Here is a 22,841-nt window from a genome sequence, read left to right as displayed (position 1 = left end):
TGGAGTAAAAGGAACAGCATGTACAAAGCAACAGTGGCATGAAAAATCATGATGAAGTTGAAATCTGAACACTGACTCTGATATTAAGAATTATTGTTAACTTTGTAGATGTAGTAATAGCATTAATTATGTTAATTTTAAAAGGAGAATCCTTACATTTCTCAAATACACAGGGAAATATTTATGGATGAATTTGTATGTTTGGAATTTGCTGCAAAATAATAAAGGGAGGGCAGTGATTGGAATAGGATTAGCCATAAACTGATGGTGGCTGGGCGAGGCCAGGTAATGGGTACCTGGAGATTTGTTCTATTATGCTGTCTACTTTATGGTAAGTTTATAATTCTCTGTAACAAGATATTAAAAAGAAAGGAAGGGAGGAAGTGAGAAAGGCAATGCATTCAGAAAACTAAATTATTATTTTCCATATGATTGCTAATACTATAAAATAAAATACTAGGTCTGGATTTCAGTACCATATTGGCAATTTTTAGCTGTGTAACTCTAGTCAGTTATATAACTCTGTGTCTCAATATTCAAACCTGTGAAACATAAGAGTTCGACTATTAATTTTAAGGTACTTTTAAATACCACATTCTATGACACTAAAAGTTATGCCCTCAATACCAAAATTAATAAAGGCCAATTTTCTCATTTACTGTGTTTTTTTCTTATTATTCATGTATTTTCATTTTCCTGCCAGTCCATTCTTATTTCCCAATCCATCCTTTCTTCTCTTATCTTGTCCAAACACCTCCTTCTTGCTTCCCCATTCTCTTAATAAGCCACCCTCATTTATAAATTTATAATTTATAAATTTATTTATTCCTCAGCTCAAACTTTCACCAATTCATATATATATATATAGTGCATATATATATATATATATATATATATATATATATATATATATACACACACATACTCTCTTTAGCCACACGTTTGTTATTTTTTTTCATACTCTCCTTTTGGAGACCTCAGTCCATTTAATTCTGATTCATCTTGTGCCCATTTCCTTTGAAGGGCATTTTTCTTTATATTCCGCTCTTATATGGTAACAAACTCTTTCCAAACCCTAATCCATGTCTCATATAAATGGGAATGAAATGAAAATGAGAAGGAAACTGTGTATATGGGCATGACATCAAACTATATTATGGGTCAGTATGGATTACAAACATAGGAAGTTAAGACCAAAAAAAAAAAACCCCAAAAAACAAAACAAAACAAAAAATTCCACTACAAAGCAAAAAAAGAAAGCTGTTTAAGAAACATGAGAACTGGGCTGAGGAGAGAAGATAGGGGAGAGTTAGAAAAAAAGAGAAGGCAGCACCAGCGGGCAAACTAAAGCCAGAGAATCAGGAAGTACAACAGGAGACATGGCAACAATGAAATTTTGAAACAGGCAACTAGCCACTGAGGACAGGAATCTTATTAAATTTACAGATGATTCCTCTGACTCTGAAGAATATATGAACCATGATAGGAATAAAGCAGGGAGCAAGAGAGCAAAACACAGATCTGCCTATACAATGACGATGCTATGGAGAAGAACTCTGGCTTAAATCACAAGCAATTCTAACTTCTGTATATCAGAAAAATACTAGAGCAGTGCTCAAACCAAGAAGCTGGTCACCAGTAACAGTTAAAGCTCAGAGCCCTTATTAAATTTATAATATAGATGTTGATCCTCATAATAAAGAGACCTCATGAAAACAATATGTAAATTACTTCCATCTCGGGAATCACGATAATAGGACTATATAAAAAGTATTTACGGGACTTCCCTGGTGGCACAGTGGTTAAGAATCCACCAGCCAATGCAGGGGACAAGGGTTTGAGCCCTGGTCCGGGAAGATCCCACACGCCACGGAGCAGCTAAGCCCGTGTGCCACAACTACTGAGCCTATGCTCTAGAGCCTGTGAGCCACTACTACTGAGCCTGCACACCTAGAACCCATGGTCCACAACAAGAGAAGTCACCACAATGAGAAACCCGTGCACTGCAACGAAGAGTAGCTCTCGCTCGCCGCAACTAGAGAAAGCCCACACACAGCAACAAAGACCCAACACAGCCAAAAATTAATTAATTAATTAATTTAAAAAAAAAGTATTTACTAAATGGGACTCATGATAATAGTACTATATAAAAATTCAAGTATTTACTAAATGGGATACTAGAATGTACAAGACATAATCCCTGCCTTAGAAATTTTGTAGACCAATAGAGAAGAGAGAAAAGTAAATAAGCAATTTCAGAATAGGACTGATGTTATAAAAGAAGTACTAGGAATGATAATGATCATAAGTAAGATTTCAAGTCAGAATGCTCCACATGCCGTTTGTGTGACACTGGGCAGATCACTTAACTGAGCTAAAACAAAGATTTTTTTCCTCTACAAAACGAAGGTGACCTCAGCTAACTCAGAGGACAGCTATCAAAGTAAATAATGAGTGGGAAATAGCCTTGAAAACTACAGAATACTTCAAAAATGTAAGCAATATGAGCAATAAAAAGAAAAGCAGAAATAACATATTAAAAAGAATTATTAAAATGTTATCAAAATCTACTCCCTATACTGCTAACAATTGGATTCATTGACAAATACAACTATATTTATCAGAATTTCATAACCTAATAGGAATAATAAAAATAAAATACCATACTGTGGCTCCTGGGTCCTTTTTAAACACGGAGTAGACCAGTAGGGCTGAAAGAACTGATGTGGAGGATAAAGGCACACTTGTGGAAAGCTAGAAGCCTGACATGTAACAGTGAAAGGTATCGCACTAAACAAAATAGAGCATCCTTATATCTTTACACCTCATCAAGTGGCTAAAATGAAATTCAAAATTAATTTCTTCAGGCCTCTTCACATTCTTGAATGTGACAGTTAATTCACTGAAATTTCCCTGACCTTAAGGATGCTGGGCATAAATGGAAGGGCAGCATGATCATCAAAAAAACATATTACCCATATCTGGACCTTCAATGTCATTGTCTTCATCTTCGTGCATTTCCTCAATGTGCATATTACTTTCCACACGGGATACGATTAAATCAATATTACTTAACACCAAAAATTCCACTGGCACTCCCTAGGAATACATTAATTTTAAAAGATATGACTAAAATATAACAAAGCATTTTAATATAAAAATGTTTTACTTGTTTGATACTAAAATGAAATGAAACTAAACCTCTGAACTTCAATTTTAATATATTTTTTTAAAAAGGTAAATTAACTCCACGATCACTATTAAAAGCATCCAAAGTATACGTTATAGAAAGATAGTGTGTGCTACTGAAAAAGAGGGCAAAAAAGAACTGAAAGTCTCGCTTGCTTCTTGTCACAATTACATTACACTGACATCTGAAGCATTTTACATATAACAGTAAGTCCCACCTCAATACAACTGAGGTATAAAAATATCTACAATTTTATTGCAAACAGAGACAATATTATTTTGTATTCTACAGAAATATTCAAAATAATACTTCATCTAAAAAAATTCCACTAAAAAGTTTAATTGCCTGTTTAGCCATAAACATAAAAATACTATCTGCCCCTAGGTATTTTAAGAATACCAAATTCTATTCCATTGAAATTGTTCCATTAAAATTTCTTTCACTAAGCCTCAACCAAAACATTTTTAAAACATGAAATTTTAGGCCACTGGATTATTTTAGTAAATTATCCCTGCTGCAACCTCATGATAAAACTTGAAGGGATGAGGAGTTGCTTCTTATGGATGAGCAAAGAACGTGGTTTCTTGAGATGGAATTCACTGCTGGTGAAGATGCTGTGAAGACTGTTGAAACGACAACAAAGGATTGAGAATATTACAAAAACTAAGTTGATAAAGCAGCAGCAGGGTCTGAGAGGATTGATTCCAATTGTGAAAGACGTTCTACTCTGGGTAAAATTCTACCAGCAGCATTGCTCTGTAGCATACTACAGAGAAATCTTTCATGAAAGGAAGAGTCGATCAATGGGGCAAACTTCACTGTCGTCTGATCTTAAGAAACTGCCGCAGCTACTGCCCTGGTCGGTCAGCAACCTCGTCAACATCAAGGCGGGACCCTCCACAAGCAAAAAGATTACAACTCAATGAAGGCTCAGATGATGGTTAGCATTTTTTTAGCAATTAGGAATTTTTAAATTAAGGCATATACATTGTTTTTTTAGACATAATGCTATGGCACACTTACTAGACTACAGTATAGTATATATATAACTTTTATATGCACTGGGACAACAGCATGAACTTTAATTCTTCTACAAAACCTATTTCCCAATAACAAATTAAGTAATTTCTTACTTAGGGGTCTTTACCTAATAGTAAAAAAAATAGCTTCAGTAAGTATTCTTTCCATTACCTGGTCAAAAAGCAAAGCATACTAGCCCCACAGTGTACACATTTGAACAATACTACAGTTCTCAAAGTATTTTCCTATTGGGTCTTATAAAACTTCTTGTAAGTTAGAAGGGGAGGTTTTACGACTATTTCACAAATGAGAAATCTGAGCTTGAAGAAGTTAATTCAGTTATCTGGACCCAGAACTAGCAGGAACAGAATCCAAGTCTTCTGACTCTTTAGCCCAGTATTCCTATCATAGACTTATGCAAGGGAATTTAAGTTTAAACTGTCTGGCAGTTCATAAACATATCAACAATTTTTTAGCACATGTATATAATATTTACAAGATGTTCAGAACTAAAGAGTTCTTAATTAAGAACAATTTAAGGAAAAAGGGACATTAACAGAAATTTACAGAGTAAATACAAATGACCTAACTAGTCAAAGTTATCAAAGACATGCAAATTAATACTGAAACTTTTTTTGTGTATAGAAATGATTTTTTTTTTAAGGTTACCATTCAGTATTGGCAAAGATGTATGAGAAACAAGAAATTCCAAACCCTGCTGGTAAAAGTATAACCCTTCTGGAGGGAAATTTGACAATGCATTTTAAAAGTCTTAAAAATTCCCATTTCCTTTAATAAAACGTACTTCCAGAAATTTAGCAAAAGAATCAGTGACGTCCAAAACAGTGTACAAAGGCAGGCATCACAGCACAATAGCAAGTAATGAAATATAACTGTACATGAAAAGCAGGATATATAGCATGATCCTAAATTTCTTTACAGTATATATATAGGCAGAAGATTCGCACCGTTTGGCCACAGGCCGCCTCCAGTGCCGCGGGATGTAGCGCGGGGTCCACGGCCCCGAGCAGAGCCCGCCGCCCGCCTGTCTTCCATCACAGGGAACTCTTTGCTCCCTGGGCCCTAGAGACCCCACCCTTTCCCCAAGCTGAAGCCACAGGGCATTGAGGTGCCAGCCAGATGTCTTCTCACAAAGGACCTGTGGTGGCCCAGGGCAATGGGGCTCCTGCCGGGAACAGGGAGGCTGACACAGCGGAGCTGGCTGAGCTGGGCCCCCTGCTAGAGGAGCTAAGCAAGCAGGGCATCGCCAGCCCAAGCAAAGCTAAAGAAGAGCAGGCACGCCCAGTGCCTCAGGAAGATGAGGAGGAGGGCTGCGTGCCGACACTTCCCTTGCAAGCCCACCATGCCGTGGAGAAGATGGAGGAGTTTGTGCATAAGGTCTGGGAGGGGTGCTGGAGGGTCATCCCGCACGACAGTGCTCCCCGACTGGCTGAAGGACAACGACTACCTGCTGCACGGCCACAGGCCGCCCATGCCCTCCTTCCGGGCCTGCTTCAAGAGCATCTTCCACATCCACACGGAGACAGGCAACATCTGGACCCACCTGCTTGGTTTTGTGCTGTTTCTCTTTCTGGGAATCCTGACCATGCTCAGACCAACATGTACTTCATGACCCCCCTTCAGGAGAAGGTGGTGTTCGGGATGTTCTTCCCAGGCACGGTGCTCTGCCTCAGCTTCTCCTGGCTCTTTCACACTGTCTATTATCACTCAGAGAAGGTCTCTCAGACCTTTTCCCAACTGGATTATTCAGGGATTGCCCTGCTGATTACGGGGAGCTTTGTCCCCTGGCTCTGTTACTCCTTCTACTGCTCCCCACAGCCACGGCTCATCTACCTCTCCAGCGTGGGCACCTCTGCCATCACTGTGGTGCAGTGGCACTGGTTTGCCACTCCTAAGCACCGGCAGACAAGAGCAGGGGTGTTCCTGGGGCTTGGCTTGAGCGGCATCGTGCCCACCATGCACTTTACAATCGTGGAGGGCTTCGTCAAGGCCACCACGGTGGGCCAGATGGGCTGGTTCTTCCTCATAGCTGTGATGTACATCACCAGAGCTGGCCTTTATGCTGCACGGATTCCCGAGCACTTCTTCCCTGGAAAATCCAACATATGGTTCTAGTCTCATCAGATCTTCCACGTCCTGGTGGTAGCAGCCGCCTTCATCCACTTCTACGGGGTCTCCAACTTTCAGGAGTTCCGACATGGCCTGGAAGGGGGGCTGTACTGATGACTCCCTCCTCTGAGCCGCCCTGCAAGGGCACAGGAGGAACTTCCCAAGTGCTTTTAAAATAACTTCTTTGCTGAAGTGACAGCAAGGGTCTGAGTTGTCTGTTTCTAGAAGAAACCTCATAGAGAATTCAGTACCAACTGACCTTCAGCCCACTTCACACTCCTGGGCATTAAACTCTCCTTTCCCTCGCTGAGAGCAGTGGGGATGGGCAGACGTGGCCGCCTCACCACTGAGCCGCGCCCTCCTCAGTAAGGCAACTACTGTCCCCTCACAGAGATGGGGCTTTGAAACTCATGTTGAGATTTTACGCCCCCTCCAACCATTCTGGGGAAAAATGATGGACTGGGACTCTTCAGAAATTCTGTTTCCAGAAGAAACTGTCCCTCCCTCCCCCCCGTCTTGACTTTGTAACCTGGCTTATAACAGGCCATCCGTTTTTGTAGCACATTTTTGAAAAACAATGATAACCTCGTCCATCTTTTTAGGGCCTGGACCTGCTCACACAGCAGCAAGAACAAAGCCACCAACTTTTACACAGCCCGGCTAATCATGGAAGTGTGTCCAGGCTTCAGATAACTTGAGTTTTAATTTTTTCTTGGCAGAGTAATGTAAAATTAAAGTGGGGAAAGATATTTAATATTTAATACTAAGCTTTAAAAAGAAACCTGCTATCATTGCTATGTATCTTGATGCAAAGACTATGATGATAATAAAAGAGTACGGAAGACACTTGGCATTCAAAAAAAATTAATAAAGAATACATATATATTTAAATAAACATACACACACGGAGAGACAGAGTAACAGATGAAAAAAAACACACCAAAATGTTAACAGCAATTATCTTTGAATAGTGGCAATTCACAGAATTTTCCTATAATAAGTGTATGTTACTTTAGGACCGCATGTATTAAATAAGCAGACACTGTAGACCAATATATAAAATGACTAACCTCTTCTGCTCTTTTGAAGACCACATTAGCATTCTTAGGAAAGTCCACTTCCAAAGAGTCCCTTTTTCAAAATGGAAATAAATGTTTTATGTTGTTAATCTCAAGAATAATAGTCATCCAGGATGTCAATCTAAAATAGAGCTGTAAGTTCTAAAAAATGTTTATGAAGAAAGATTACAATTTAGTGAGTCTGAGAAATTTTACACATAAATACAGATCAGATTTTCTACCCTCTGTCTCAATCTACAGCTTCACTTAGCAAAGTTTAAAGGTCTAAATATTAATCAAGCTGATAATTAAAGACTTTAGCTCAGCAACTGGTTTTAACTACATTAGAGTCCATTAGAGATCTGATTTTATTTATAAGTGAACAGATTGCCGTATAAGAAAAATATTAGTGTTCTGCTAAATACAGTATAGTGACTACTTTATGTTCAAAATACCTTAACAGGAGCAGAACTCCTGCTTTTCCCAGAAGACGCCAAGCAACCCATTCTGCAGTTGTTCTATCAGCTTCATATGTAGCTTGTTGACTGACAATAAAAACCAGTGGTAATCCTAGTTGAAGATGAACAGTTGAAACTTGTTGAGGATCTTCAGCAACTTCAGTCTTCATTTAGAAAAAGAACAAAACGTCTTTACTGTGTGATAATAATGTTCCAACATTTGGATTTAAACCCTGCTAATTCTTATCAATAAAGACGAGTGAAAAAACAAGTCTGTGAAATAAATCCATTAACATTAACAGAAATGGTCTCATGATTTTCTAAGTTTAATGCTCCCAGTGTACCCGTATAGTTTAAGCATTATGAAACTAACAAATTTTACAAGGAGTTAAACAGAAATTTACAACCATAAAGAATAAGGATATTATAAAGAAACAAAAAAAACAATAAAAAACTGTGGTACTGATAAATAAAGAGATATTCGAAACAAAAAGAACAGATAACTAAGGAACAAATACTTCCACATAAGAATTTAACATATAATGACATATTACAGAACAATGAGGAACATCTGAGTTGACATCAGCTTGAATATACACATCTAATTTCACCCCCTCCAGAAATCCCAGCACAAACTACAGCAGTAGGATTTTTCAAAAGAGATAAACATACATATGTGAAGAAAGGAAAAGAGAAAAGGCAGCAAAATTTTGGAAGCTGGAGAACAAAACCCTAAAGCCATGAGAGAGGAAAAGCTAAGAGACAATTTCACTTTAACTGCAGAATCCTAAAATTGCTCAGGAACTGTCACTGCCTGGCGTCTCTGGAACTGGGAGAGAAATATTGGAAGGGGAATGGCAGGAAGGCTCCAAAATAAGGAGGAACAGGTAAAACTTTTGAGGAAGCATTAGATCCCTAGATTCCCCTCCCCAACTCCATGAACTTAGGTCCCTCCCTACACCAGAAGAAATCTGGCCGGACTGCAGGAACAGCTGAGAGTGGGAATACCATACCCAAAGCAGGGGGATTGAGTACCCAAATGCTGAGACTCCTTTTAGCCCTTTCCCACTCAGTTTCCAGTATGCTAGCAGCCAGACTTCTGTACACCAGCAGAAAACTGGAAGTTCCTTTTCTGGGGACCTTGAGTAACCACAAGAAAAAGTTTAATGCTACTGACATTGAGGTTCACCAGAAAGCAGCCCAGATCCAATCACCCTATGGAGCTCAGAGTTAACAAGTGCGATCGACAGCCTCAGAATTTCCAATCAGCTTTTTTAGTTTCAGATTCTAAATCATGAACAAAGAGTAACAAGCATCTAAGGACAGCCTCTAACATGAAAGACAGAGACCAGAACAAACAGAAAAACAAGTAACGTGGAGGAAACAGACTATTCAGAAGAAGGTTCAGAAAACCACCAAAGAGAAGCTCAAAAGGATGGGAAGATAGATTATCCATAAAGAAATGAAAAATAAAGTTGAATAAATCTGCCAGAAAGTATAGCAAAAGACAGATGGATAATAGAAGAGATAAAATTGAGGGACTAGTTCAAGGGGCCCAACGTTCAAATAGGAGTCCCAGAAAGAGAGAAGGGAGAAAACAGAAGGGAAGAAATCATCACTGAAATACACACAAAAGTTTCCCACAACTGAAGAAGCATGAGCTGCCAGATTGAAAGAGCCCACTGAGTAACCAGCAGAGTGGATAAAAGCAGATACACGGGAAGATGCATTCTTGTAAAATTTCTAATTATTGAGGTGTTTTTTAATCATAAAAGTTTTCACAGAGGAATCTATATTTACCTATGGTAAGCAGAATTCTAAGATGGTCCCCAAGATTCCTGGTGTACACCTATATTTTGTATAATCCTAATTCCTTGAGTGTGGGTGATACTTATAGCAGAGTCACTCCCTGGATTAGGTCACACCATGTAAGACTGTCATAGCACAAAGGAGTGAGATTTGTCTGCTGGCTTTGATGGAGAAAACTGCAATTTTTTGAGGGGGCCACATGGTCAGGATCTGAGAACAGCCTGTAGGAGGTAAGAGCAACACCGGGAAACAGCCAGCGAGAAGGTGGGAACCTCAGTGCTACAACAACACAGAGCTCAATTATGCCAAAACCTGAATGCGTGTAACAGCCTGAAGGAGTAGAAAAGCCTGGTTTTTTCTTTGTGTATTTGGAGAACTATAAGAAATTTAGTATTAAAAAAGTAAAAAGGGGGAAAAGACAGTAAGACTGGAGATCTGGCAAGGGGACAAATCATTAAAAACTATATATATCCTCCTAAGAAGGTAGGGCTTTATTCTGTAAATAATTGGAAGCCAGTTTGGAACTGCAAAAATTATGGTAACAAGATCATATATGTGTATTTAAAATATATCACTCTGTTTAAAAAAAAAAAGAAAAAAGGGACTTCCCTGGTGGTCCAGTGGTTAAGACTCTGGGGAACGAAGATCCCACATGCCATGTGGCCAAAAAAACCAAAGAACAGAAACAAAAAAACATATACTAAAAACCAATGAATCCTACAATTTAAATGGGTGAATTCAATGATATGTGAACTATATCTCAACAAAGATGTTTTATAAATAAATAAATAAAATAAATGATATCACTCTGCAAGCAACAGAGAGCATAAACTTAAAGAGAGTGAAGTACAGGAATACAGTATAGACCAGATCAGTTTTTATTGCTAAAATAGTACACGAGAGAGAGGATTAAAGATCCTTAAAGCGCTGGCTGTTAGGATGAAGAATTCAAAAGATATTTAAGATCTAAAATTAGATGCAGAGAGATGTAGGAGTTGAGAATGGCTTTCCAGGTTTCTGCCATGAATGACCGGACAATAAATTAACCAAGATAATGGAGCAAGAACAGATGGTAAAGGATAACACATTAATGCCGGACATGTAGAGCTTCGGAGAAAGACATCTAGTTAGTAGTTAAATATATGGGACAGGAACTCTGAAGAAACGTCGGACCTGAAAATTCAAATCTGAGAATCAGTGTAGTTAATGCCATAGAAACAGATGAGGGTGTGTTCCAAGCATCTATCACTGTGTATGTAGCAAAGCACGCCAACACCTGATGGCTTAAAGTAACAAGAATCATTTATTTTGTCCATATGTCTGCAAGCTCATCTCTGGTCCACATTGCATTAGTGGGGCATTTCGACTGGAAGGTGAAGGTTCCACTTTAAAGATGGCTCATTCACTGGCTAGCAAGCTGTTGCTGACTATTATGAGCTCAGCCAGAACCGTGGGCTGCGGACCTCAGTTCCTCTTCACATGACTTCTCCTCAGGCTTAATTTCACGGAAAAGTAGCTGGGTTTTAAGAATGAGCAATCAAAGAGAGCAAGGCAGAAGCACATGGCATTCTATGACACAGAAGCCACATATCATCATTTCAGCCTTATTCTACTGGTCAAGGCAGTCACAAAGGCTCAATCGTGTTCAAGGAGAGAAGACATAGACTCTACCACTGGACAGGCACATTCATAATGTCACACGATAAGGAGAGTTTATGAGATGGGAGAGTTGTTATTGCCATCTTTGGAAAATTTAATCAAAGTCTGGTAGGATGAGGCTTTGGGGGGCTTGGAGAGAGAAGTGAGTATATTTTGCAAGTGGGACAGATATGAATTGTTGTAGTCAATGGTCTACTCTCTGGCTACAATTTCCACCCGTATCACATGCAAATAACACTTCTCTCCAAGATTTCCAAGCCTCATCCCATCAGACTTTGAGACCAATGCAAACTCTAAGATCTCATCGTCTACATTCAGGTCTAGTGTGGTCTCTTGGATATAGCTCCTTGAGAACTATTCCTCTCAATGTGAAGAAATGAATGAATTATTTTTCCTCATTCTCAATAGACAATGATGGAACAGGCAAAAGATAACCACTATATACATTACTGTTTGAAAGGGGAGAAAGCAGAAGCATAAAATGGTCATTAGTGTGTAGGGATTCTGAAGCCCATTCAGGCATATGGGCCAGTTCCTTGATTAGGGCTCAGTCCTACTCCCTAAGGGTTTGTTCTCTGAGGCTCTGGGTTACATATTTGGGCTCTTGACCTGCCCTCCAACTCATCCTTTCTTGCATACAAAAAAAGGGAGCCTGTGTCTGCAGCTGAGCAGATTTCTCAGTCATTTCCTGTCCATAGAATATGGGGAGTCTAAAGACTTCTTTTCATTTTGTGCTGTTTCTGTCCCTTTCCATACAAGCTGGTATACTTCTTCTAAAACCCTGTGGTTCCTTAATTATAAAGTTATAATCCATTCCATTAGACAAAAGACAAAATTACAAATGTCCTTGATAGACAGAAAAAGTAATAGAGTAGTACCAAGAAGATTGCTAATAGTACCATAAAAATTACTAATAATTTTATATATCTATAAAAATATGTATATTTTTAAAATTATAAATTAGTATAAAATATACAAAAGTGACAGAAGCACTCTTGCACCAGGGGTGAGAAATACAACTTAGAAACTTTCAAAAAACGATATAAGAAAATGAAGGACTATAAGAGACCGCTATGAACTATTATATACCAACAAATTAGATAAACTAGAAGAAACTGATAAACTCCTAGACATATACACCTACCAAGACTGAATCAAGGACTTCCCTGGTGATGCAGTGGTTAAGACTCCATGCTCCCACTGCAGGGGGCACAGGTTTGACCCCTGGTTGGGGAACTAAGATCCCATATGCCACACAGCATGGCCAAAAAAAAAGACTGAATAAAGAAGAAATAGAAACTCTGAACATATAACTAGTAAGGAGAGACTGAATCAGCAATCAAAAATCTCCTAACATAGTAAACTGCAGGCAGAGGTGACTTCACTGTAGAATTCTATCACACATTTCAAAAGAATTAATGCCAATCCTTCTCAAACTCTTCCAAAAAAATAAAGAGGAGGGAACACTTCCAAACTTATTGTATGAGGCCAACATTTTTCTCATACCAAAACCAGACAAAGATACTATAAGAAGACTACAGACCAATATCCCTGATGAAAACTCATGCAAATATCCTCAATAAAATACTAATAAAATGAATTCAACAAAACTTTAAAAGGATTAAACACCATGACCAAGAGGGACTGATTCCTGGGATGCAGGGATGGTTCAACATATGAAAATCAGGATTGGTTCAAGATGGCGGAGTAGAAGGACATGCTCTCACTCCCTCTTGCAAAAACACCAGAATCACAACTAACTGCTGAACAATCATCGACAGGAAGACACTGGAACTCACCAGAAAAGATACCCCACCTCCAAAGACAAAGGAGAAGCCACAATGAGACGGCTGGAGGGGCGCAAACACAATAAAATCAAATCCTGTAACTGCTGCGTGGGTGACTCACAAACTGGAGAACACTTATACCACAGAAGGCCACCCACTGGAGTGAAGGTTCTGAGCCCCACGTCAGGCTTCCCAATCTGGGGGTCCAGCAACGAAAGGAGGAATTCCTAGAGAATCAGACTTTGAAGGCTAACGGGATTTGATTGCAGGACTTTGACAGGACTGGGGGAAACAGAAACTCTACTCTTGGTGGGCACACACAAACTAGTGTGTGCATCAGGACTCAGGGAAAGGAGCAGTGACCCCATAGGAGACTGAATAAGATCTACCTGCTAGTGTTGGAGGGTCTCTTGCAGAGGCGGGGGTGGCTGTGTCTCACCGTGAGGACAAGGACACTGGCAGCAGAAGTTCTGGGAATTACTCCTTGGCATGAGAACTCCCACCATGAGCCCCCCCCTCCCCCGCCCCCCCCCCCCCGCAAAGAGCCTGGGTCGCCTCAGGCCAAACAACCACAAAGAGGGAACCCAGCCCCACCCATGAGCAGACAAGTGGATTAAGTTTTACTAAGCTCTGCCCACCAAAGCAACAGCCAGCTCTACCCACCACCAGTCCCTCCCATCAGGAAACTTGCACAAGCCTCTTAGATAGCCTCATCCACCAGAGGGCAGACAGCAGAAGCAAGAAGAACTACAAGCCTGCAGCCTGTGGAACAAAAACCACATTCACAGAAAGATAGACAAGATGAAAAGGCAGAGGGCTATGTACCAGATGAAGGAACAAGATAAAACCCCAGGAAAACAACTAAATGAAGTGGATATAGTCAACCTTCCAGAAAAAGAATTCAGAATGATAGTGAACATGATCCAGGACCTCGGAAAAAGAATGGAGGCAAAATCAAGAAGATGCAAGAAATGTTTAAAAAAGACCTAGAAGAATTAAAGAACAAACAAACAGAGATGAACAACACAATAACTGAAATGAAAACTACACTAGAAGGAATCAATAGCAGAATAAATGAGGCAGAAGAAAGGATAAGTGACCTGGAAGATAAAATGGTGGAATTCACTGCTGCCGAACAGAATAAAAAAAAAGAATGAAAAGAAATGAAGACAGCCTAAGAGACTTCTGGGAAAACATTAAACGCAACAACATTCACATTACAGAGATCCCAGAAGGGGAAGAGAGAGAGAAAGGACCTGAGAAAATATTTGAAGGGGTTACATTCAAAAACTTCCCTAACATGGGAAAGGAAATAACCACCCAAGTCCAGGAAGCACAGAGAGTCCCATACCGGATAAACCCAAGGAGAAACACGACGCGACACATAGGAATCAAATTGGCAAAAATTAAAGACAAAGAAAAATTATAGAAAGCAACAAGGGAAAAATGACAAATACCATACAAGGGAACTCCCATAAGGTTAACAACTGATTTCTCAGCAGAAACTCTACAAGCCAGAAGGGAGTGGAACGATATACTTAAAGTGATGAAAGGCAAGAACCTAGAGCCAAGATTACTCTACCTGGCAAGGATCTCATTCAGATTCGATGGAGAAATCAAAAGCTTTACAGACAATCAAAAGCTAAGAGAATTCAGCACCACCAAACCAGTTCCACAACAAATGCTAAAGGGACTCCTCTAAGTGGGAAACACAAGAGAAGAAAAGGACCTACAAAAACAAACCCAAAACAATTAAGGAAATGGTCATAGGAACATACATATCAATAATTACTTTAAACGTGAAGGGATTAAATGCTCCAACCAAAAGACACAGGATTGCTGAATGGACACAAAAACAAGACCCATATTTATGCTGTCTACAACAGACCCACGTCAGACCTAGGGACACATTCAGACTGAAAGTGAGGTGATGGAAAAAGATATTCCATGCAAATGGAAATCAAAAGAAAGCTGGAGTAGCAATACTCATATCAGATAAAATAGACTTTAAAATAAAGAATGTTACAAGAGACAAAGAAGAACACTACATAATGATCAAGGGATCAATCCAAGAAGAAGATATGACAATTGTAAATATATATGCACCCAACATAGGAGCACCTCAATGCATAAGGCAACTGCTAACAGCTATAAAAGAGGAAATCGACAGTAACACAATAATAGTGGGGGACTTTAACACCTGAATTACACCAATGGACAGATCATCCAAACAGAAAATTAATAAGGAAACACAAGCTTTAAATGACACAAGAGACCAAATAGATTTAATTGATATATATAGGAAATTCCATCCCAAAACAGCAGATTACACTTTATTCTCGAGTGTGCATGGAACATTCTCCAGGACAGATCACATCTTGGGTCACAAATCAAGCCTCAGGAAATTTAAGAAAATTGAAATCATATCAAGCATCTTTTCTGACCACAACACTATGAGATTAGAAATCAATTACAGGGAAGAAAACGTAAAAAACACAAACACATGGAGGCTAAACAATACGTTACTAAATATCCAACAGACCACTGAAGAAATCAAAGAGGAAATCAAAAACTACCTACAGACAAATGATAATGAAAACACGACAATCCAAAACCTATGGGATGCAGCAAAAGCAGTTCTAAGAGGGAAGTTTATAGCTATACAAGCCTACCTCAAGAAACAAGAAAAATCTCACATAAACAATCTATCCTTATACCTAAAGGACCTAGAGGAAGAAGAACAAACAAAACCCAAAGTTAGCAGAAGGAAGGAAATCGTAGAGATCAGAGCAGAAATAAATGAAATAGAAACAAAGAAAACAATAGCAAAGATCAATAAAACTAAAAGCTGGTTCTTTGAGAAGATAAACATTGATAAACCATTAGCCAGACTCATCAAGAAAAAGAGGGAGAGGACTCAAATCAACAAAATTGGAAATGAAAAAAGAGAAGTTACAACAAACACTGCAGAAATACAAGCATCCTAAGAGACTACTACAAGCAACTATATGCCAACAAAATGGACAACCTAGAAGAAATGGACAAATTCTTAGAAAGGTATAATCTTCCAAGATTGAACAAGGAAGAAATAGAAAATATGAACAGACCAATCACAAGTAATGAAATTGAAACTGTGATTAAAAATCTTCCAACAAACAAAAGCCCAGGACCAGATGGTTTCACAGGTGAATTCTATCAAACATTTAGAGAAGAGCTAACACCCATCTTTCTGAAGATCTTCCAAAAAACTGCAGAGGAAGGAACACTCCCAAACTCATTCTACAAGGCCACCATCACCCTGATATGAAAACCAAAGATACTACCAAAAATGAAAATTACAGACCAATATCACTGATGAATATAGATGCAAAAATCCTCAATGAAATACTAGAAAACAGAATCCAACAACACATTAAAAGGATCATACACCATGATCAAGTGGGATTTACCCCAGGGATGCAAGCATTCTTCAATACATGCAAACCAATCAATGTGATACATCATATTAACAAATTGAAGAATAAAAACCATAAGATCATCTCAATAGATGCAGGAAAAGCCTTTGACAAAATTCAACACCCATTTATCATAAAAATTCTCCAGAAAGTGGGCATAGAGGGAACCTACCTCAACATAATGAAGGCCATATATGACAAACCCACAGCAAACATCATTCTCAATGGTGAAAAACTGAAAGCATTTCCTCTAAGATCAGGAACAAGAGAAGGATGTCCACTCTTGCCACTATTACTCAACATAGTTATGGAAGTCCTAGCCACAGCAATCAGAGAAGAAAAAGAAATAAAAGGAATATAAATTGTAAAAGAAGAAGTAAAACTGTCAATGTTTGCAGATGACATAATACTATACATAGAGAACCGTATACATAGAGATTCCTAAAGATGCCACCAGAAAACTACTAGAGCTAATCAATGAATTTGGTAGAGTTGCAGGATACAAAATTATTGCACAGAAACCTCTGGCATTCCTATATACTAATGAAAAATCTGAAAGAGAAATTAAGGAAACACTCCCATTTACTATTCCAACAAAAAGAATAAAATACCTAGGAATAAACCTATCTAGGGAGACAAAAGACCTGTATGTAGAAAACTATAAGACACTGTTGAAAGAAATTAAAGATGATACCAACAGATGGAGAGATATACCATATTCTTGGATTGGAAGAATCAATATTATGAAAATGACTATACTACCCAAAGCAATCTACAGATTCAATGCAATCCCTATCAAATTACCAATGGCCTTCTTTTTTTTTTTACAGAACTAGAACAAACAATCTTAAAATTTGTATGGAGACACAAAAGACCCCGAATAGCCGAAGCAGTTTTGAGGGGAAAAAAACGGAGCTGGAGGAATCAGACTCCCTGACTTCAGACTATACTACAAAGCTACAGTATTAAACGTAATATGGAACTGCCACAAAAACAGAAATATAGATCAATGGAACAGGATAGAAAGCCCAAAGATAAACCCATGCTCCTACGGTCAACTAATCTATGACAAAGGAGGCAAGGATATACAATGGAGAAAAGACAGCCTCTTCAATAAGTGGTGCTGGGAAAACTGGACAGCTACATGAAAAAGAATGAAATTAGAACACTCCATAACACCATACACAAAAATAAACTCAAAATAGATTAGAGATGTAAATGTAAGACCGGACACTATAAAACTTTTAGACGAAAACATAGGAGGAACATTCTTTGACATAAATCACAGCAAGATCTTCTTTAATCCACCTCCTAGAGTAATGGAAATAAAAACAAAAATAAACAAATGGGACCTAATGAAATTTAAAAGCTTTTGCAAAGCAAAAGAAACTACAAACAAGACGAAAAGACAACCCTCAAAATGGGAAAAAATATTTGCAAGCGAATCAGTGGACAAAGGATTAATCTCCAAAATATATAAACAGCTCATGCAGCTCAATATTAAAAAAAAAAAAAACCCAATCCAAAACTGGGCAGAAGACCTAAATAGATGTTTCTCCAAAGAGGACATACAGATGGCCAAGAAGCACATGAAAAGCTGCTCAACATCACTAATTATTAGAGAAATGCAAATCAAAACTACAATGAGGTATCACCTCACACCAGTTAGAATGCGCATCATCAGAATATCTACAAACGACAAATGCTGAAGGGGGTGTGGTGAAAAGGGAACCCTCTTGCACTGTTGGTGGGAAGGTAAATTGATACAGCCACTATGGAGAACAGTATGGAGGTTCCTTAAAAAACTACAAATAGAATTACCATATGACCCAGCAATCCCACTACTGGGCATATACCCTGAGAAAACCATAATTCAAAAAGACACATGCACCCCAATGTTCATTGCAGCATTATTTACAATAGCCAGGTCATGAAAGCTACCTAAATGCCCACTGACAGAGGAATGGATAAAGAAGATGTGATACATATATAGAATGGAATATTACTCAGCCATAAAAAGGAATGAAATTGGTTCATTTGTAGAGACATGGATGGACCTACAGACTGTCGTACAGAGTGAAGTAAGTCAGAAAGAGAAAAACAAATATCGTATGTTAACACATATATGTGGAACCTAGAAAAATGGTACAGATGCACTGGTTTGCAAGACAGAAATAGAGACACGGATGTAGAGAACAAATTTATGGACACCAACGGGGGAAAACGGTGGGGGGGTGGGGTTGGTGGTGGTAGTGGTGTGATGAATTGAGAGATTGGGATTGACACGTATACACCGATGTGTATAAAATGGATGACTAATAAGAACATGCTGTATAAAAAAATAAATAAAAGAAAATTCCAAAAAACAAAAAAAGAAACCTCTTAAAGAAATTGAAAATAGAGGAAAAAACTAAATTTTAGTTTTGATTGCTATTCAAATGTAAACATTTTCCATCAATAGCTAATTTTCTATGTGGGTGTATATAGCATCTTTGCCCTATTTTCATATTATATTTTTACCACAGTAAAATAATTATGTACACATGTAATAAAAAATATGAAAATCATAAATGTAACACACCTCATTAACAATGGTCAAAAATCACATAATCATCTCAATTGATGCCGAAAAAGCATTTGACATAATTCAACACTCTTTCATGATAAAAACATTAAAAAACTAGGAAGAGAACCTCAACATAATAAATGTGATATATGAAAAGTGTACAGCTAACATACTCAATGGTGAAAAACTGAATGTTTTTCCTCTAAGATCAGGAACAAGGCAAGGATGTCCACTCTTGCCACTTCTATTCAACATAGTACTGGAAGTCCTACCCAGAGCAACTAGGCAAGAAAAAGAAATAAGCATCTGAATGGGAAAGGTAGAAATAAAATTATCTTTGTTCACAGATGACATGGTCTTATATGTAGAAAACCCTAAAGATTCCACAAAAATACTATTAGAACTAATGAATAAATTCAGCAAAGTTGCAGGATACAAAATCAACCCTCAAAAATCAGTTGTGGGGCTTCCCTGGTGGCGCAGCGGTTGAGAGTCCACCTGTCGATGCAGGGGACACGGGTTCGTGCCCTGGTCTGGGAAGATCCCACATGCCGCGGAGCGGCTAGGCCCGTGAGCCATGGCTGCTGAGCCTGCGCGTCCGGAGCCTGTGCTCCGCAACGGGAGAGGCCACAGCAGTGAGAGACCCGCGTACCGCAAAAAAAAAAAAAAAAAAAAGAAATCAGTTGTGTTTCTTACACTAACAATGAACAATATGAAAAGAAAACTAAGAAAATAATCCCATTTATAAGAGCATCAAAAAGAATTAAATACTTAGGAATAAGCTTAACCAAGGAAGTGAAAGACATACATTGAAAACTACAAAATATTGCTGAAAGAAAGAAAAGAAGACAAAAATAAATGGAAGGACATCCCATTCATGTTCATGTTCTTGGATTGGATATAACATTATTAAAATACTACCCAGTCATCTAGAGATTCAATTCAATCCCTCTCAAAATCCCAATGGCATTTTTTGCAGAAATAGAAAAGCCATCCTAAAATACATATGGAATCTCAAAGAACCTTAAATAACCAAAACAATCTTGAGAAAGAAGAACAAAGCTGGGGCCTCACACTTCCTGATTTCAAAACATATTACAAAGCTACAGTAACCAAAACAGTGTAGTACTGGCATAAAGACAGACATATAAACTAATGGAACAAAATAGAGAGCCCAGAAATAAACCCTTGCATATATGGTCAACTGATCTTTGACAAGGGCACTAAGGCTATATAATGGAGAAAGGATAGTCTCTTCAACAGATGGTGTTGGGAAAACTAGATATCCACATGCAAAAGAATCAAGAGGAAGCCTCATCTTACACCACATACAAAAATTAACTCAAAATGAATTAGAGATCTAAATGTAGAAAATGAAAGTATAAAACTCCTGGAAGAAAACATAGAGGGAAATCTTCATAACATTGGAATGGAAATGATTTCCTGAAAATGACACCACAAGCACAGGCAACAAAAGCAAAAACAAACAAATGGAACTACATCAAACTTAAAAATGTCTGCACAGCCAAGGGAACAATAAACAGAGTGGAAAAGTAACCTATGAAATGGGAGAAAATATTACAAATCATGTATCAGATAAGTGGTTAATATCCAGAATATTTAAAGAACTCCTACAACTTAACAACAATAATAAAAATTACCAATTAAAAAACAGGCAAAGGACTTACACAGATATTTCTCCAAAGAAGAAATATAAATGGCCAAAAAGCATATGAAAAGATGCTCCATATCACTAATCATCAATGAAACACAAATCAAAACAACAATGAAATATCACCTCTCAATCATTAGGATGGCTAATATTAAAAAAACAATAACAAAAACAACAGAAAACAACAAGTATGAGCAAGGATGTAGAGAAAAATGGAACTCTTGCACACTGCTGGCAGCAATGTAACGTGGTGTAGCTACTATGGAAAACAGTACAGAGATTCCTCAACAAATCAAAACTAGAACTACCATATGATCCAGCAATCTTATTTCTGGGTATATATCCAAAAGAAAACAGGATCTCAAAGAGATATTTGCAAACCCATGTTCATTGTAGCATTATTCACAATAGTCAAGATGTATAAGCAACTTAGAACATCCATCAATGGATGAATGGATCAGTAAAATGTGATATCGATACATATACATCTGTACACACACACACACACACAATGGAATATTATTTGGTCTTAAAACAGAAGGAAATCCTAACAAATGCTACAACATGGATGAACCTTGAGTACATCATGCTAAGTGAAATGAGCTAATTATAAAAAGACATACTGTGGGCTTCCCTGGTGGCGCAGTGGTTGAGGGTCCGCCTGCCGATGCAGGGGACACGGGTTCATGCCCCGGTCCGGGAAGATCCCACATGCCGCGGAGCGGCAGGGCCCGTGAGCCATGGCCGCTGGACCTGCATGTCCGGAGCCTGTGCTCCGCAACGGGAGAAGCCACAACAGTGAGAGGCCCACGTACCGCAAAAAAAAAAAAAAAAAAAAAAGACATACTGCATGATTCTATTTATAAGAGGTCTCTAAAGTGACCAAACTCACAGAAGCAGAAAGTAGAATGGTGGTTGCCAGGGCTGAGGAGAGAATAGGGGAGTTGTTTCTGAATGGATACAGAGTTTCAGTCATTCAAGATGGAAAAGTTATAGAGATCTGTTGTACAACAACGTGCATATAGTGAACAATACTGTACTGTATATTTGTAAAAACTGTGAAGAGGGTAAATTGCATTTTTTGCCACAATGAAAAAAAAAAGATATGAGACAATAATGTCAGGAGCCAACACCTTGTTATATAATACTGTACACTGCCACATGAGCCTGCAAGAAATAATAGAAGCTAACTGAATAAACCATAATAGCATCCTTCTAATTACCTATATAAGAATAGGCTTAAATTAAGTCAAGTGTTTTGGATCTGAGACAGCTCTCTCAGATGTACAAACAAGAAATAAATTTAAATTTACAGGAAAATGATTATATAATAATTTATCTATTTTAAAATATTTTATCAGGTATTTGCACTTGAAGATTCTTCCTAGTATTCAGATACAAATTTTCTATCAGAATAAACTGATCATAGAGAAGATCATCAGCATTCCAAAATGTCCTTGGTATTAGCCAACAGCACAGTAATTGTACCATTTTCCCATCTGTTTTCATTGCTGGGAATCTTAAGAAGGCATCTAGGGTAACTCCATGCCTGCCAGAATCTCACTTAATTGACTTAAGATTGAAATCACTTAAAATTCCTATGCTTAAGATTTATTCTCAGCTTGTCACGACTTAAAATGACATGCCCCTATCATGATTATAAGACGCAGTTGTGCTTTTATATCTACAATAATTAAACACATTTGTATCTACTTAAAATAGATACAAATATACACACACAACTACACACACACAAACTCCAACCTGCATCTATTTTCCCATGCTTAGAAGTAAAATAATGCATATAATTGCAGTGATCATACATCCAGAGTTTACCAAAAGTCTGAATCCCAGTTTCCATTTTTTATTAATGTTTATAGATAATGTCTACTGGTGAATAGATAAAATCCTGAGAATTCTTAATATCTTAACATTGGAAGAAAAGGAAATGAGGAGAGAAATGGTGAAGAACTGTACAAGGAACTGACCTGGGCTTTGTGGTGAAATGGAAGATCAAACCAAATTCAGAGGATATTC

At 38.1% G+C, this 22,841-nt stretch overlaps 1 protein-coding gene and 1 pseudogene across 1 annotated transcript in view; one reads left to right on the top strand and one right to left on the bottom strand.

Annotated features, from left to right (window-relative positions):
• TXNDC16 (thioredoxin domain containing 16) overlaps nt 1-22,841 on the bottom strand; it is a 103,947-nt gene that overhangs the window by 46,029 nt on the left and 35,077 nt on the right. Inside the window, exons 8-10 of the mRNA XM_065871954.1 lie at nt 7,854-8,020; nt 7,411-7,471; nt 2,976-3,099 (exon numbers count right to left, since the gene is read on the bottom strand). Coding sequence (XP_065728026.1) covers nt 2,976-3,099; nt 7,411-7,471; nt 7,854-8,020 — 352 coding nt within the window. The remainder of the gene's footprint in view (nt 1-2,975; nt 3,100-7,410; nt 7,472-7,853; nt 8,021-22,841) is intronic.
• LOC136118128 (adiponectin receptor protein 1 pseudogene) lies at nt 5,351-6,470 on the top strand (annotated as a pseudogene).

Source organism: Phocoena phocoena, chromosome 2 (assembly GCF_963924675.1).
Source record: "Phocoena phocoena chromosome 2, mPhoPho1.1, whole genome shotgun sequence".
Classification (NCBI taxonomy): Eukaryota; Metazoa; Chordata; class Mammalia; order Artiodactyla; family Phocoenidae; genus Phocoena; species Phocoena phocoena.
This window is presented reverse-complemented; position numbering and strand designations above follow the sequence as displayed.